Source organism: Rosa chinensis, chromosome 4, assembly GCF_002994745.2.
Source record: "Rosa chinensis cultivar Old Blush chromosome 4, RchiOBHm-V2, whole genome shotgun sequence".
Classification (NCBI taxonomy): domain Eukaryota; kingdom Viridiplantae; phylum Streptophyta; class Magnoliopsida; order Rosales; family Rosaceae; genus Rosa; species Rosa chinensis.
In genome coordinates this window covers 31,923,962-31,941,047 of record NC_037091.1, presented here as the reverse complement: position 1 = coordinate 31,941,047, position 17,086 = coordinate 31,923,962, and the positions used below count along the sequence as shown (strand labels likewise).

The 17,086-nt window shown below is 37.6% G+C and overlaps 1 protein-coding gene across 1 annotated transcript; it reads right to left on the bottom strand.

Moving 5' to 3' along the window:
- Positions 1 to 416: 416 nt before the first annotated feature.
- LOC112198458 (vesicle transport protein GOT1) lies at positions 417 to 10,529 on the bottom strand. Its single transcript, XM_024339584.2, has 6 exons — positions 10,349 to 10,529; positions 10,150 to 10,241; positions 9,965 to 10,045; positions 8,682 to 8,779; positions 1,027 to 1,101; positions 417 to 838 (listed from the first exon to the last, which is right to left on the bottom strand). Coding segments are annotated over exons 1-6 (375 nt in total). The 5' UTR covers positions 10,377 to 10,529; the 3' UTR covers positions 417 to 837.
- Between the last annotated feature and the right edge of the window lie 6,557 nt (positions 10,530 to 17,086).

The window sequence follows — 17,086 nt, the reverse complement described above, 5'->3', positions numbered from 1 at the left end:
ACATTAAGAAAGCACCTGAGAAGAGTTTCAGGTTGGATCCACCAAAACCAGGTGTAATAAAAGCACCAAAGTTTGCAACTTTGCATCTAATGTTTACCAACAAATATGCAGGGTCATATTAACGAGAACGGGGTCCAGACACATCCCTTGGAGGAATCTGAGCTTCACCCCATGCATGGCACACAAACACGCAAAGCGCAAGGTGACGCAGGCATAGACGCATCAAAGGTACTGTATATGCCCCAGGGAACAGCCCGGCCTAGTAACTATAAGAACATTATTGCTAAAATTGAAACTACAACTACAGGTAATTCAAGTTCAAAGAACAGAGACTCTGAGAGCAACCTTTAAACAAAAAAAATAAAATAATAGTAGTTATAATACTAATAATAAAAAAATTGAGGGCAACGCGTGGATTCAAGTAAGTGAAACAACTACAATTAAAGCTGATGCAAGGATTTCTTCTACATGCTCAAGTGCTCAACCATTAAAAAATCATATGAGCTTATATTTTCCTTATGAACAGATAACATAGCTTTCTAATAACTAAACCTTTTCACTTTCACAATCCAGTTGCCTAACAATTCATCTTTAAGTTAACTCCCAACCTATTCTCCTCAGAAGCAAAGCATGTGATATTAAAACCCTACCGTACCTTCTTCCATGCCAATTCTGATAATACATCTTTTGCCACAGCATTTTCCACAATAACCTATACCCGACCATGCACATCCAAAAAAAAGTGACATTCTTTCTACAGCAAAGGTCTTTGCAGTGCACACATGGAATTTTTATAACGAATAAATGCGGTAGACTTGACCTCTACAGTGATATTCCTCTGCATAAAAACAAGGAAAAGAAAAGAATATAATTATGAGTAAACATGAAAGCTGTCACCAAGTAAAGCTTGATTCCTTCCATGGAAACAATTAAATTATGAGGTCTATTCAATTTGAACATCCAGTAAACATAAGAAGGCTCTGAAGCATAGACCATAACAATAAAACAACATAAAGTTCTACTCACCAGAACATATATCGTATAACCCATCCCAAAAATGGAACTTCACAGAGGAACACCTTTATAGTTGGCCAAAAACCACTACAAGAGCAAAAGAAAAGAAAAGGAATCAATACACCTTTATAAATAAGGGGATGCAGTAAACTCAAATATGAATACTTGAATTTCTTTCTTGAAACTAGTAAACTCATACAACTTAACTATAGGCCATAATATAAAAACTCGCACAACTTATTATTGGACGGATGGGTCACAATTGCAAGGTGAGCTAGGATTTTGGTTTCAGAAGGAATCTAAGGGACGAGGAAGTTGGGTTAGTCAGCTAGATTGTCACAGGTCTGAGATGGGTTTAGTTTATACACCAATAAAGAGGCTACAGGAAGATGGGTGCTGGAGAAGTCCGGAAAATTATCAGTCCAACCCTCCAGAACCAAAAAGTTGGCAGATCTTACCCATCTTTCCCAGCAAATATTCAACAAATCCCATTTCACATGATCATTAGGCTTTCTCAAAACCTATTTTGAGCACCAAGCCTTTAGACTTCTTCTTATTTACTCAACTAGCTCACTGTGATTTGTATATTTTTCACAAAGGCGCCCTCAGCACAAGAAATAGTAACACTTAGAAACTCTTGGAGCCTAGCAGCTAGCACTTTAGCAATTAACTTGAAAAGACAGGAAACTGAGCTAATCCTATAGTCCTCAATATTCAAAGACTTAACTTTCATTGGAATGATACAAATGTAAGTGTCATTTGTGACACTGACAGCTTTGAGTAAGCCATTGCTGTAAAAAGGAAAATCCCCCAAACACCTGGATCAAATTCACCTTTAAAACTCCCATCCCCTTGATAATATAACATGGTAAATACATCATGTCCTGGCAATATATCCTCGAAAAAGCAAGCTGATATTGCCCTATTGGCATCCCCCTCCTCAAAACGCCTTTCCAGACACTTCACTTGATTTTCAGATATATTGAGTAATTCAGCACATCAAAATCCCCATCCTGAGCTTGAATTCAGATATGCATAGAATCCCACAATGTCAACTACCACGCCCTCTCCTCCAGTGTTTCAACAATATTCTTCTTCCTACTCCCATTTGGAACTCTGACAGAATATGGTAGTCCCTTTCTATAACCAGTCACCATACCACTTTTGATCGTTGCCTCTAGGGGATCTCCTCTCTACTGACTAATCCACCCAAAAGACTTCTCTCTAGTAATCTTTCAGCGCTCTTTTAAAGCAGATCTTTTAGTTTTGCTCTAACCTATATTTTTTCTAACTCAAGTCCCAAGCCCTTACGCCACTACTTTGATCTTTTTTTTAAAAAAGCTTCAAGCTTCTGCATAAATTAAATCTGTCCTTAGAAACACCCCTAATCCCAACACTCCTTTATTTTCTTCTAAAGGGAAGGATGCTCCATCCACATGTTTCAGATCTATAAGATTCTGGCCCCTCGTAACAGTATTTCTATACAATAATACTGCACAATGATCTGAAATCACCATTCGAAGGGAAAACTTTCTCATTTTTGAAACTTTTATCTCCTAACCCAAAGATAAGTCTACTATAACTTCATTCGAATTAATCCAGTAACCCAGAAGGGCCACAAACATAGATCATAGATGATTATCCTAGAGCCCCTTAAAGCTCCAAAATGAATCTCAAAAAAAAAAAAAACTGTGAATAATTTATGAGGTAGGGAGGGACAGAGAGAGAGAGAGAGAGAGAGTGTGTGTGTGTGTGGCCACGCGCACGTTTCTAAGGTCCAAGGAGACAAACTGATGAGGACATCATAGCCAAACCTTTTAAGGTTTATGAGCGAAAGAAATGGAAAAAGAGAGCAGCTAGTCATTCCCTTTCCATATGGTTTGATTAATTGCTTTCAGTCTAGAAGTCTCTAGGCAGGTGTCTTTCAGTTTTAGTTTGGGTCAGTTTCAGTTTGGGATTTTTAAGGTTTCTTTATTACTTCAGTTTCAGATAGGAGTTTAAATTCCTTTATTAGGTCTTTTATGCTTCAGTTTTGTGAAGTGTAACAGCCCTAGCTATGAAAGAGTCTTTAATGCTAGTTAATATGAGCGATCTGCTCAAATATAAATAAGTGTAAGTGCCAAGTGGCCAGATATGTTGTGATGAATAAAAATTTCAGTGTTTCTGAGTTTTCCAGAGATTGGAGTGTTGGTGTGAAGCCTTGTGTGTGAGTGAGAAACCTGGGCGGGAATCCTAGTTCTTAGTTTTCACTTTCTACCCTACAAAACCTGTGTGTTAAAGCCTATACCTTAAGAGTTTGTTGATCCTGGTGTCTAGGCAGTGATTATACTGCATCAGTTTTGGTATCAGAGCTGGACAAGCTCTGGTGTCTCCTAGCTCCAGCCAAAAGAAACTTCATTTAGCCATGGACCTTGAAACTTTGGCTAAAGCAATAGAAGGTTTAGCCGCCCAAATTGGTCATCTTGAGACCAGAATACAAGATCAAGCCGTTGCTTCTGACCGTCGTTTGGCAGAGATTGAAGCTTCCATCTACAATGAAGAAGAGAGTGTACGTGGGGGACCAAGGATGCAACCTAGAAGGAATGTTCGCAGACAAAATGTTCCACATAACAATGGGCAAAATGGACATGATCCTGAAGAAAAGGCAATGAAGTCTATGAGGATTGAAGCTCCTAGTTTTTATGGCCAGCTGAATGCAAAGGTTTTCTTGGATTGGTTATCAGACATGGATAATTATTTTGAATGGTATGAGTTGCCTGAAGATCGTAGGATAAGGTTTGCAAAGATGAAATTGGTGGGCAAGGCTCGAGATTGGTGGTCTAATGTGGAAAGACGAATTGCGAGAGATGGTGAAGATCCTATTGCTCATTGGGATGAGATGAAAGAAAGGCTGAAGGAGAAGTATGTTCCTTTGTCTTACAAGGAACGCTTGCTTGACCAGTGGCAATCTCTTCGTCAAGGAAGCATGACAGCTGCTGATTATATTGATAAGTTTGAAGAATTTATGGTGAGATGTAACATCACCGAAGACCCATCAGTAACTCTTGCTCGTTTCAGAACAGGTCTTCGTCCAGAACTTCAAAGAGAGCTGATTCCTCATGATGTACATTCATTAGAGCGAGCTTATCAATTAGTGCTGGAATTGAAGCGCTACTTGAAGACCCCTACAACCCCTGTGTACAAGCGGGTTGATCAACGGAACTCTGAGTTTCGTCCTAGCATCTCTGGAACAAAACCGTCTCCATTCTCTAAGGGCTCCAATACTTCCAATTCGCTGGTGAAAGCTGAAAAAGAAAAGGGATTACAATCTGGTATGCGAGGAGGGGGATCTATAAGGTGCTATAGATGTCAAGGTTATGGTCACTATGCTGGTCAATGCCCAACTAAAGAGCAAACTTGAAGTTTGTTTGCAGCAAGCACAGAAGAAGAGGCTGATGCTCAAGGAGAATTGGAGGAAGAAGTTTATGAGCCTGAAATTCCAGCTACTGATGATGATTTGGAGGGTGAACCTATAGACATTGTTCAACCAAGAATGACTGTGGTTAGATGCACTTTGACTCAACCTAAGAGTATTGAAGATTGGCGAAGAACAAACATTTTTCACACTTATGTCAAGTGTGGAGACAAAAGTTATAAGGTCATCATTGACAACGGAAGCTGCATCAATGTTGTCTCCCCTCAAACCATCTCTAAACTGGGTTTAACCGCTGCTGATCATCCTCAACCTTATCGTGTGGCATGGATTGACAAGTCTTCCATTCCCGTGACACAGCGATGTCAAGTTCCTATTCAGTTTTCATCTTACAAGGATACTGTTTGGTGTGATGTGGTGCCGATGGACGTGGGACACATTCTTTTGGGCAGACCATGGTTGTATGATCTGGATGTAACCATTTCGGGCCGTGCCAACTCATGCTCCTTTATTCATGAAGGAAAGCACATCAAGTTGAACCCAATCTAGCCCAGACCAGTACCTCAACCAACACATAGCAAGGGAGGACAACAACCAAAATCCCTTAATATCATCATTCCAAGACACTTTGCAAGGGAGACAACAGGTGATTCTGTTATTTTTATATTGATTGCAAAGGAATCTCACCCTTTGACTAGTTTGGAGTTGCCCTCGGATGTGAAATCAATCCTTGAACAGTTTACGGATGTATTTGCCGAGGACCTTCCAAATGAACTTCCTCCTCTCCGGGATATTCAACATGCGATTGATTTGGTCCCTAGAGCAACATTACCGAATTTACCACATTATCGGATGAATCCAACCGAGCATGTAGAATTGAAAAGGCAGGTTGATGAGCTTCTTGCAAAAGGGTTCATTCGGGAGAGCCTTAGCCCATGTACTGTTCCTGCCCTTCTCACATCAAAAAAGGATGGCTCTTGGAGAATGTGTGTGGATAGCAGAACCATCAACAAAATCACAGTCAAATATCGGTTTCCAATACCGAGACTTGATGACATGCTGGACATGATGGCAGGAGCTACTATCTTTTCCAAGATTGATTTGAAGAGTGGCTATCACCAGATCCACATCAGACCTGGAGATGAATGGAAAACAGCCTTCAAGACAAAGGATGGTTTGTATGAATTGTTAGTCATGCCATTTGGACTAACGAACGCACCTAGCACTTTCATGAGAGTTATGACACAAGTTTTGAGGCCGTTCATGGCTCTTAGAAGAGAGAAGTTGTTTGCAAACCTTAAAAAGTGCTCATTCATGTCCAATGAAGTTATCTTTTTGGGATTTGTTGTGTCGTCAAAGGGAATGCAAGCAGATCCAGAGAAAGTCAAGGCTTGCTGATTGGGCAGAACCAAAAAACATACATGAGGTGCGTAGTTTTCATGGATTGGCTACCTTTTATCGTCGATTCATTGCTGGATTCAGTTCTATCATGGCTCCCATTACTAATTGCATAAAGAAAGGGGAGTTTCGGTAGACAACTGCAGCTGCAAAGGCATTTCAGGAGATCAAAACCAGAATGATTAATGCTCTTGTTATGCGCCTTCCTGATTTTACAAAGCCTTTTGAGGTTACATGTGATGCTTCAGGTGTTGGAATTGGTGGAGTTCTAAGTCAAGAGGGGCATCCTATTGCATATTTCAGCGAGAAGTTGAATGAAGCCAAGCAGAAGTACTCTACCTATGACAAAGAATTTTATGCAGTGGTTCAATCCTTACGGTATTGGAGACATTACTTGCTGCCACAAGAATTTGTCTTGTATTCTGATCATGAGGCTTTGCGATATCTCAATTCACAGAAGAGATTAAACCCACGACATGCAAAATGGGCTGAATTTATTCAAGAGTATACTTTTGTGCTGAAGCATAAATCTGGAGTGGAGAATAAAGTAGCAGATGCTCTTAGCCGCAGGAACTCACTTTTACACACTATGAGTGTGGAAGTGGCTGGATTCGATAATCTGAAAGAAGAGTATTTGAGTTGTCCAGACTTTGGAAGAATATATTCAGCTCTCTTGGAAAAGCAATCCAAAAGCATTGAGTTTGTTCTACAAGATGGGTTTCTTTTCAAAGGAACCAAACTTTGTATTCTTTGCACATCGGTAAGAGACTTCCTAATTTTAGAGCTACATGCTGGTGGGATCGCTGGACATTTTGGGAGAGACAAAACCATTGCTCTTGTGGAGGATTGCTTCTATTGGCCTAGTCTCAAATGTGATGTTGCTAAAGTTGTTGAACGATGCCGTACTTGTCAGTTGGCAAAGCACAAATGGCAAAACACAGGGTTATACACCCCGCTGCCTGTCCCACATACTCCTTGGCAAGATATTAGCATGGATTTTGTGCTTGGGTTGCCTAAGACTACACAGTGACATGATTCCATTTTTGTGGTTGTGGATCGTTTTTCTAAAATGGCTCATTTCCTTCCTTGTTCTAAGACATTTGATGCTTCTGAAGTGGCCAAGCTTTTCATGGATGAGGTTGTTCGGTTGCATGGTTTCCCTAAAACTATAGGTCTGATCGTGATGTTCGATTCATGAGTTATTTTTGGAAGACTTTGTGGCACATGTTGGGCACCAAACTCAAGTTTTCATTTGCTTACCATCCGCAAACATATGGGCAAACTGAAGTGGTGAATAGAAGTTTGGGAAATCTGCTGCGAAGTTTGGTTGGTGAGCATATCAGGTCTTGGGATTCAATTTTACCTATTGCTGAGTTTGCATATAATAATTCAGTTAACCGGACTATAGGCATGAGTCCCTTCGAAGCTGTTTATGGTCACAAGCCCAAAGCTCCAATAGATCTCATTCCCATGACGGTTTCACATAGGCCATCACAGTCAGCTAATGAATTTGCAAGTCATATTCATGAGCTGCATGCTGAGATTAATCGTCGGATTAACAGGAGCAATGAGCAATATAAAAAGGCTGCTGATGTACATCGAGCATTCAAGGAATTTTCAGTGGGAGACTTTGTCATGGTTCGAGTTAGACCTGAACGTTTCTCTAAAGGGAAGGCAAAGAAGTTACAAGCTCGCAGCATTGGACCTTTTAAAGTATTGCAAAAGGTTGGAACCAATGCATATGTGTTAGAACTCCCTCCAGAAATGGGAATCAGTTCTACTTTTAATGTGGAAGACTTACTGCCCTATAGAGAACCTATGGCGCCTCTGTTGCCATTTTCTTCTGAATTTTCACCAATCACCCCACCTTTGCCTCGTTCTAAAGTTCCTAAGAGAGATGTGGTGGAAAACATTGTGGATGAGCAAGTTGTTTCGACAAGATAAGGTGGCTACCAGAAGTACCTAATTAAATGGAAGGATAGACCAGATTCTGACAACACTTGGGTAACTAAGGAGGAGCTGCAGCGTATCGATCCAGATATTCTGGAAAGATACTATAGCTTTATCTCACCGGAGGCGAGTTCTTCCCAGCCGGGGAGAATTGATGAGGACATCATAGCCAAACCTTTTAAGGTTTATGAGCGAAAGAAATGGAAAAAGAGAGCAGCTAGTCATTCCCTTTCCATATGGTTTGATTAATTGCTTTCAGTCTAGAAGTCTCTAGGCACCTGTCTTTCAGTTTCAGTTTGGGTCAGTTTCAGTTTGGGATTTTTAAGGTTTCTTTATTACTTCAGTTTCAGATAGGAGTTTAAATTCCTTTATTAGGTCTTTTATGCTTCAGTTTTGTGAAGTGTAACAGCCCTAGCTATGAAAGAGTCTTTAATGCTAGTTAATATGAGCTATCTGCTCAAATATAAATAAGTGTAAGTGCCAAGTGGCCAGATATGTTGTGATGAATAAAAATTTCAGAGTGTTTTTGAGTTTTCCAGAGATTGGAGTGTTGGTGTGAACCCTTGTGTGTGAGTGAGAAACCTGGGAGGGAATCCTAGTTCTTAGTTTTCACTTTCTACCCTACAAAACCTGTGTGTTAAAGCCTATACCTTAGAGTTTGTTGATCCTGGTGTCTAGGCAGTGATTATACTGCATCACAAACTTGTTAGCTTGTATTTATACCTCAACTGCTAATGTCTACAAATCAACTATTAATAAATCTTATAAGAATGATTTTATGATAAACTCTACATTTCAATTGTGTTTGTACCAATGTTACCACAAGATTCCTCTCAAGTCTCTAGAGATTCGCTAGCCCTAGAATATATTATATACTTGAAGCATAATGTTGATAGAAGAAACGAACCCGAACAGAACGATACAACCATATAGTTCCAAGATTATGCCAAGTATTGGCCACCGAACAAAAAGGAAAAAGAGACCAATCAGAAAAGATGCAGAACCCTGCAAAAATAAAGAAACTCAACATAAGTTGTATCTCTACACCATGCAATTACATTATACAAAATAATGCAGCTAGATATCCAGTTCTTTCATATTCAAAGTATGCATAACCAGGTAGCATATGAATCTCAAAGAACCCTCAACATCTTATTAAAAGATGAAAGGAGAACATTTATGCAAAATTAATTTGTCACTACCCCATTACCCTGACCAAAAAATGACAATTTAACATCAAACAGTTACCAACTGCAGAAGAACAACATTCTCTTAACATAAAGATAAATAGATAAATAAATGGCTCAACAGAATTTTATCAGAGACACATAGATCAGAGTCAGTTTTGTCACATTTTCCAGGGTCAACAAGAATATACAGAACCACCAGGGTGAAATTAGGGGATGGACCAATAAAATTAGAAACCCTTTTTCCCTCGACAAATATTTAAAATCATTGCACTGATCCTATCCAGCATCTTAACTTTGGATAGGTGATGCAACTTAAGAAAGCTCCCAGCCACAAGATGTCAAGCTTGCTTCCAGATGTGTGGATACTTGCAGACTAAAAAAAGGTCCCCAAGTTGTTACAGTCAGCTGATGTAAATTTGTACTATTATAGTTTGATCTTTTGGCCTCTAACAGAAAATCTATCAAGATGAGGCAGATCACACAAAACAAAAAAAGAAAAAAGTAAAAACTAAGCACTGATCTAATGTGTCGAATAGCTATTGTCAAGAATCCTTGGCCTATCAACTTCACCTCCAGCCAAACGAAAATCGAGTGAACGTTGAAAATCAAGTCATACTTCCTGCATCGTCCTCATTTGATGCTCCTAGTTTGTTGGGAATGCAGGGCTAAGGAAAACTAATGTTTCCTATGAACATCAGTTTTCAGAACTTGGGGTGAACTTGTATACTTTTGATGCTGCTGTGTCTTTTGATTTCATTAGTGGTTTAGGCAGATTTTTTTTTTCTTGTTATAGAATAGCCCTGATTTCTTTAATTGTGTGCACATTCATGTGATAGACAACCACCATTGCATTACTTTCATATGTAGCTCTTTTCCGAGACATTCATGTGCCTTTGATACATGATGTTTTTGCAAGAATATAAATATTTACGAAAAGAAACAGAAGGGGAATGAAAATTACTAATACGAGTTCAATCTAAGTTCCTCGTTTTTCTCATACCTTTACGTGTGCTTTGCTAGTGAAGACATTCAATGTAGAACGCCAACCAAGTAAAAGGGCCACCCCAGTCAACCAAAATATCTGTTTTACCGACACAAACACAAGCAAGTAAAACACTTAAACCTCCATATTACAAAGTAGAAAGTAAAACTGAGGCTTTCAAAAAACCAAAGGTAAGCACTAACATTCCCAAGAGCAATCAAACCTCTGTCGAAGAAAAGCACCACACCCAGAAATGCGAATAAGATGCCAAACCCAAGAAGACCCAACCCAACCTCTGCCAATTTGAAGCAAAAACCTCAAGGTTATGAGCCCACATATATCGCTTTCTGATTCTAACTGCGGGGGGAAGAAAGATGCAAGGAAAGTGAAAGAAGCGCTTACTTTTTTGCTCAGTCAATTCATAAGCCATCTGGGCAATTCTAGTTGACGATGACTAGCGGAAAACAGAAGCTGCAAAATATGCGGGGAAGAAGATCGGACCAAATGGAATAGCTCAATAGAATTAGGAGGAGGGGAGACCTGTTTGGAGAGGAAAAGCTTTAATGGACTCGAGCGATTTTGAGTTTTTGACTCTTATTGAGGTTTTTATTAAAAAAAATAAAAAATAAAAAAAATCAGTTTTTACCCTTTTCCTTATTTTATACAAGGTTTTTTTTTTTTTTTTTTAAAGAATCGAAAGGAAATCATGTTTCATCGATAAAAACTGACTGTTATCAGAAAAGAAAAAAATCACAAACAGTACCCAACTTAAAATTATTCTTTGCTTTGGTACCTCATCTTCTAAATAAATCACTTTGGTACCTCAACTTACTATTTATACATAATGTATGACCGATACACGTAGTTAATAACTCCGTCAACTCAAGTGTCATGTAGTTTTCTGTCATGGGTATTTTTGTCTATTTATGTTTTCCCACCAAAAATTCCATGGGAGAGGATCTAGAATTGCTTTCTTTTTGTTGAAAATGAAATCTGTCATCAAGGAAAATATTATATTTTAGGGTTTATGGAAGATCAATTTAAGTTATTGTACCGGAAATTTTGACTTATTGCTATGATTCCAGGAAACATAATAATTAAAATGAGAAAAGGTGAGAGATTTATTGATTTTTAGCCTGCTAATCCAAGAACAGAGAGTGTCCTGGATGAGATCAGATTGTCTGCTAGCTTTATTAATTATTGATTCTATATCACTTTATCTTAACTCTTCAAGTGTAATTTGATGGGTAGATACTAATTGTTAATTCTTCTTCCAAAGCAAAAGACTTTGTCCAGTTCCTCGCCAAATAAGTAGGGAGACCTAGATATTTCTCATACTTAGCTTTAATTGTCACCCCCTAAAAAACCCGCCAAAACAAGCTTATCTGCATCAAGAACCCTCTTACTAAACATAATACTATTCTTGGCATGGAGAAATTAATCTGTTAGCCAAATGGCAACTCATAATCATTCAAAACATACTGAATAAGGTGACATTCACCCAAAGTAGCTTTCCCAAAAAGCAAGCTATCATCAGCAAAGAGAAGGTGATGAATTGCAGGAGCACCCTCACAAATTTTAATTCCCTGTAAATCTCTATTAGCCACTTTACACTCTAGTAAAGCAGAAAGAACCTTAGCATAAAGTAAAAATAAATATGGTGAAAGGGGTCCCCTTGTCTGAGGCCCCTGGTGGGAGTCAAATAACCTCGTGACTGTCCATTAATCAAAAAAACATACCTCATAGCAGTGACACATTTTATACGAGGATTTAGTTCAAGGAAAGCTAGAAGGTGAGGGCATCTCCAACAACTTCTCTATATGTTGTTTTTTTTTCCTTCTCTAAGCATTTTCCTATATCTTCCTATACTATCTTCTTTTTAGATAAAGTGAGGAGTGAGAAAACAAAAATCTCTGTACTTACAGCAAGCTCTAAAATTATAGGGAATTATTTTTTAGGAAGTTTTTCTCTTTTCTCTCCAAATTATATTTATTTATCATTAATTATTTGATCAAATTTTTAAATTTTTTTTAAAATTACTATATATTTTAACCATGTATAATAAATTATAGAGAATAATAAAGAACATGTTGGAATTGTGGAAGAAAAATTAGAGATTTTAACTTTTAAAGCCACATAATAGAGAATTTATAAAGAACCCGTTGGAGATGCTCTGAGACCGTCACGCACTTAGTTATGGTTCGAAATAAAAGAGGAGGATATCACCTATCCCCATTTTCTCTATATCCATTATGCCTCAGCAATCATATTAGACCACATATTTCTTTACTAACAGCGAGCTAAAACCATTAAAATCTACTATTACATATAATTAAGTAAATAAAGGCAAAAGCTTAATTTTTTTCTATGTGGCATACTCTCTCTCTCTCTCTCTCCCTCTCTCTCTCTCTCTCTCTCTCTCTCTCTCTCTCTCTCTCTCTCTCTCTCTCTCTCTCTCATTGCGACCCAAAAGCTACTATCATGGGTTTGCCATCGAAACTCAAATCCTAATAATATCGTTTCTTTCTCAAGGAAACCCATTGTACGTGTCCCAGACTTCTCTGACTAAAAATCCAAAAATTTAATTTTGAAGTGTGTATTCTATCTTTTGGGTTTAGTAGGAGAGTTTAGGATGTTAAATTAGGATATGGATTTCCATGACTATAGGAAGTGGTGGCGTAATTACTTGTTGTAAAAAATATTAGATTTGAATTAAAACTGCAATTGAATCTATTCCTCTTTCTTCAATTTGCTCAACATTTAAATTATCTTGTCGAATTAGATGACACATTCGATTATTTGAAGATTGATCGAGCGCCACAAGATTCTTAGTGCATGTAGATCTGGATGGACTTTACAACTATAATTGGGAATTTGATTATAGAAGATAACTTGTGCATTAAACATTGATCCATGAATAAGTGGTGGTTTTGATAGGTTTGTTCGAAATTTATTGCCTGACATGTGGATATAGGTGTATGGAAAATTAAGGGAAGACAAGAAGACCACTGGACAACACAAAATAAAGATGCATTCTCTTTGTTTTGGTTTGTAAAGTAGAGAGAGGAGCATGAAGAAGAAGAATTATAGACACGCGAAGAGTGTACTGCTTCATTATTAACTTTTTCTTTTGTAAATAAACTTTTATTTTTAGGGAGAATATCATAAATGGTCACTCAACTTTAACTCTGTTATTCACTTTAGTTACTCCGTTAATTTTTTTCATTAAAAAAAAATTATTTCCCACAATATCAAAAATATTTCCATCTAACCAATTGTGGAAAATTGAGAAGTCTGAATTGAAATGATTAGGAGAAGTGACTAAAGTGAGACAAAATGCCCCTTCAGGACTAAAGTGATTGACAGAATAATAGTTGAGTGACTAAAGTGATATATTTGAAAATTGAGTGACCAAAGTGTTGAATGAGTCATAGTTGAGTGCCCATTTGTTAAGTCTCCCCTATTTTTAATAGAATTCTATTAATAATAGAGAACTAACAGATGGAGATGCTTTCTATTAAGCAAGAGTACATGTGTCAAAAAATTATGCAACTAACAGAATAGGTATAGGCAATTTGGGGATAGGTAATCTCCTCCTAAATAAAAGATTTAAATAGGGGTGAACTTTTTGGCCACTGAAAACGGTCAAATCCGTGAGAAAATCGAAACCTGGCAAAACTAAGCAATTGATACCGAAACCACATCAAATCAGAAGTGACCGATTTTCTGTTTGATCATATGAACAACCAGAATGAACTGAACCAAAGCGACTCTATCAATTTCTATAGGTTTCGAACATTGTATACCCTAGAGTTGCATACATAGCATTTCATTTTTTTTAAAATTTTTTTTATTGAGGTGTCAATTTATTATTGGTATTAAATGTGTTATCTTAGGCTTGCATACACTATATTACATGCCTACTAATACAATTCATACCACACAACAAATGTCATTTCTTCTATTTTGTATTTCTACTCTTCTCTTAGCCTCAAACAACACAACATTATTCTCTTTTCACTTCTTTTCATACTCTCTTGTGTCAAACAAAAGGCAGACAACAAACTCAATTCTATACTTGTATTCTCTCACCCCTTACTTCTTTTCCTATTGATTTGTGATAGATTTCAACAAATTATAATTTAAAAAATTATCTTCTTCCATGGATTGATTAGTAAATTTTGCTCTTCCTCAAAATTGAACGGAAATCATGTTAGAACTGGATGGAGAATACACACACTCAATATTATGGAAGAGAGAATGTTTCACTATAATGCACACAAATGATTACATGCAGCTCATGCAATATATAGGACACTAAAAATAATTCTAGACTCTATAACGTCAATAACCGACGTCTAACTTATTGACACATAACTCTCTATCATAATCACCCACTACACCATAATTGACCACTAACTTATATAATGGAAATGTCCATTATTTCATGCATTACACCCCACTAACTCATGCATGTAACTCACACATTAACCCTCTAATTAAACACCAAATAACAACTAATTAAGGACATGTTTATTTTCCAACACATCCCCCCTTAAACATGACTTTTAGGTTGACTCCAAGTGAAGTTCTCATTTTGCTAAATGTCTCTATCTTCAAAGGTTTTGTGAAGATGTCAGCAATTTGATCGGCTAACTTGACAAACTTGAGCTGAATCTCCTTCTTGCTCATAAATTCTCTGATTTTGTGATACCTTATGTCAATGTGCTTGCTCTTTTCATGGAACACTGGATTCTTGGCCAAAGCTATTGCAGACTTGTTGTCAATGCAGACTTCAATAGCTTCCTTTGTGCCAAGTTAAACTCTTTCAACAAATTTCTAAGCCAAATACATGACAAACACATGATGTTGCAACAACATATTCCGCCTCAAAAGTAGAAAGTGTCACAATGGGTTGCTTTTTTGAAGTCCATGCGTGTAATACCCTGGAAATTCGTTATTAATTTCCCGAAATTTCCTGGAATTAATCAAGTGTTCATTGGTACGATTGCATAGTTTGAGGGTGGAGCGAAAGTGTTTCGGACGATTAATTACTAGAAACATTTAATTTTTGAGGGGTCAAAAGAGTTGACATTTTATACGTTAGGATTATGTGAAAACTTCCTTCACGAAAGTTGTAGAGCGTGTCGATGCGCATTCGTGGACATGTGAAACGCGAAAATCGGAGTTCGTATGAAGAAGTTATAGCCATCGGAAAAAGTTTTCATTTTTTTTAAATAGAAAATTTTCCAAAAAAATGGCAAAAAACCCTAAATTTCCTAAATTGGAAATCAGGAACCCGTTTCTCTCTCCACGACCGGAAATTGCTGATTTCCTTCCACTGGTGATATCTTCCTCCACAAGCCACCGTTGGATGTGATACCAAGTGCGTTGGCTTCACCTTAACCTTGCACAACCATCTCGGCCTATCTCAGCAGCTACACGGTGTAGCAAAGCAAACCTGATTGTACTTGCGTTTTAAGTCAATGCCGATATCTCCGCCATCTGGCCACCATAGCTTGAGCCACTTGGCTTTTTGGAGTCGCCTAAAGATGCTGGAAATGCTCCTCAAAGGATTCGAGCTGATCAAGTGAGCCGTGGACGGAGAACTGGAGCTCGTCGGAAAACTGGGCAAATCCTGATCTCAATGGCTTTAGAGGTAGTTTTCGACCTTAATTTTAACCTTTGATTTAGACTTGATGCTAGTTGAGAAAGTTGTTAGGCATGTTGAGACGAAGAGTTGTAGATAGGTTTCACCACATATCTAGGTGGTTGACCGCGACCTGTGGAGGTAGTTTTCGGAGGCTTCCAGCCACCCCAGGGACAGTTTTTGTTCCTCTTTTCAATCTATACATCGATACGAACATTTCGATGTACAATATATAATTTTTGGAGATCTCATGAATTTGTTAGGTATTTTATGGTTTCGATCGTTTCAGTTTTTGATCCGTAAGGATCTGATCGTCTTGTAGTTCTGATATATTGTTCATATAAGTATTTCGATGACTTTGTGTGGTCTTAGATGAGGATCCGACAATTTGATCATCGTATAAGGCTTAGTTTGGGATTACTGTGCTGTGAGAGGATCCGACAATTTGATCCGTGAGGATCCGATCGTTGGATCATCGTACAATTGTGTTTTGTGAATTTTATGCTAAGTTGAGATCGTATTTGATTAGGTGCTTGATGGATTGAGTTGGCGAGCATTTTATGATTTTGGGCTATTAAGAAGACGCTGCTGGATTTAGTGGTGAATAAATCTCCCGTGGTTCATTAACGAACAAATTTACTTATTATTCGAAATTATGTGATAAATTGTAAATCGTTTTCAAAAATGAATATTTGTTTTAAACGATATGAACTCGATTGACTACGGTTCATAGGACTGCGGTTCACAGGTATGGAAAAATGAAATTTAAAGTATAAAAATGATTTTCTTGAGTTTTGCGATTGTGAACTATAGTTGGTATTAGTGACATTCCTGAGTGGATGACTACGTGTGTGTGTGCACAGATTTGCTCACCTAAGGGACTGTGAGGGACAAATGCATCTCAACTACATGTATTAAATATAAAAGCAGAAATTATAACAATTTAAAACTGTGCATTTATTTTCAGCCATCAGATTCACTTGTCCCTCACAGTCCCTTAAAACTGTCCATTAGATGAGCAGGCCTTTATATATATATATATATATATATATATATATATATATATATTTACGTGAAATATATATCTTGATGGTGTGGCATTGTGATATGCATAATAATTGTGATTTTATTCAAGTTATTGTTTTGGGCAATTACTCTTTTCGGAAATGGAATATTTTGTGTAATTGGTGATTATACTGTGTTGAAAGTGTATATGAGTTATGGATGTAACATTTTGAGTCATGTGTGGCTTTTAAATGTTTTCGGATCTACTGATCTGGGTCACAGTAGTGACAGAGACAATTATTATCGTAGGGTTGAGCTTCGGCTGAGGTGACAGGCTATGATTCAGTTAGAGATCTAGTCTGTCTGCCATAGTATGAAATGGGGATAACATGTGGTTACTTGGGGACTCATGAATACGCATTTTTAAAAGACAGTTTCAAATGGTTTCTTTCTTTTCTTGTCCAAGAGGGACTTGATTTTCATAT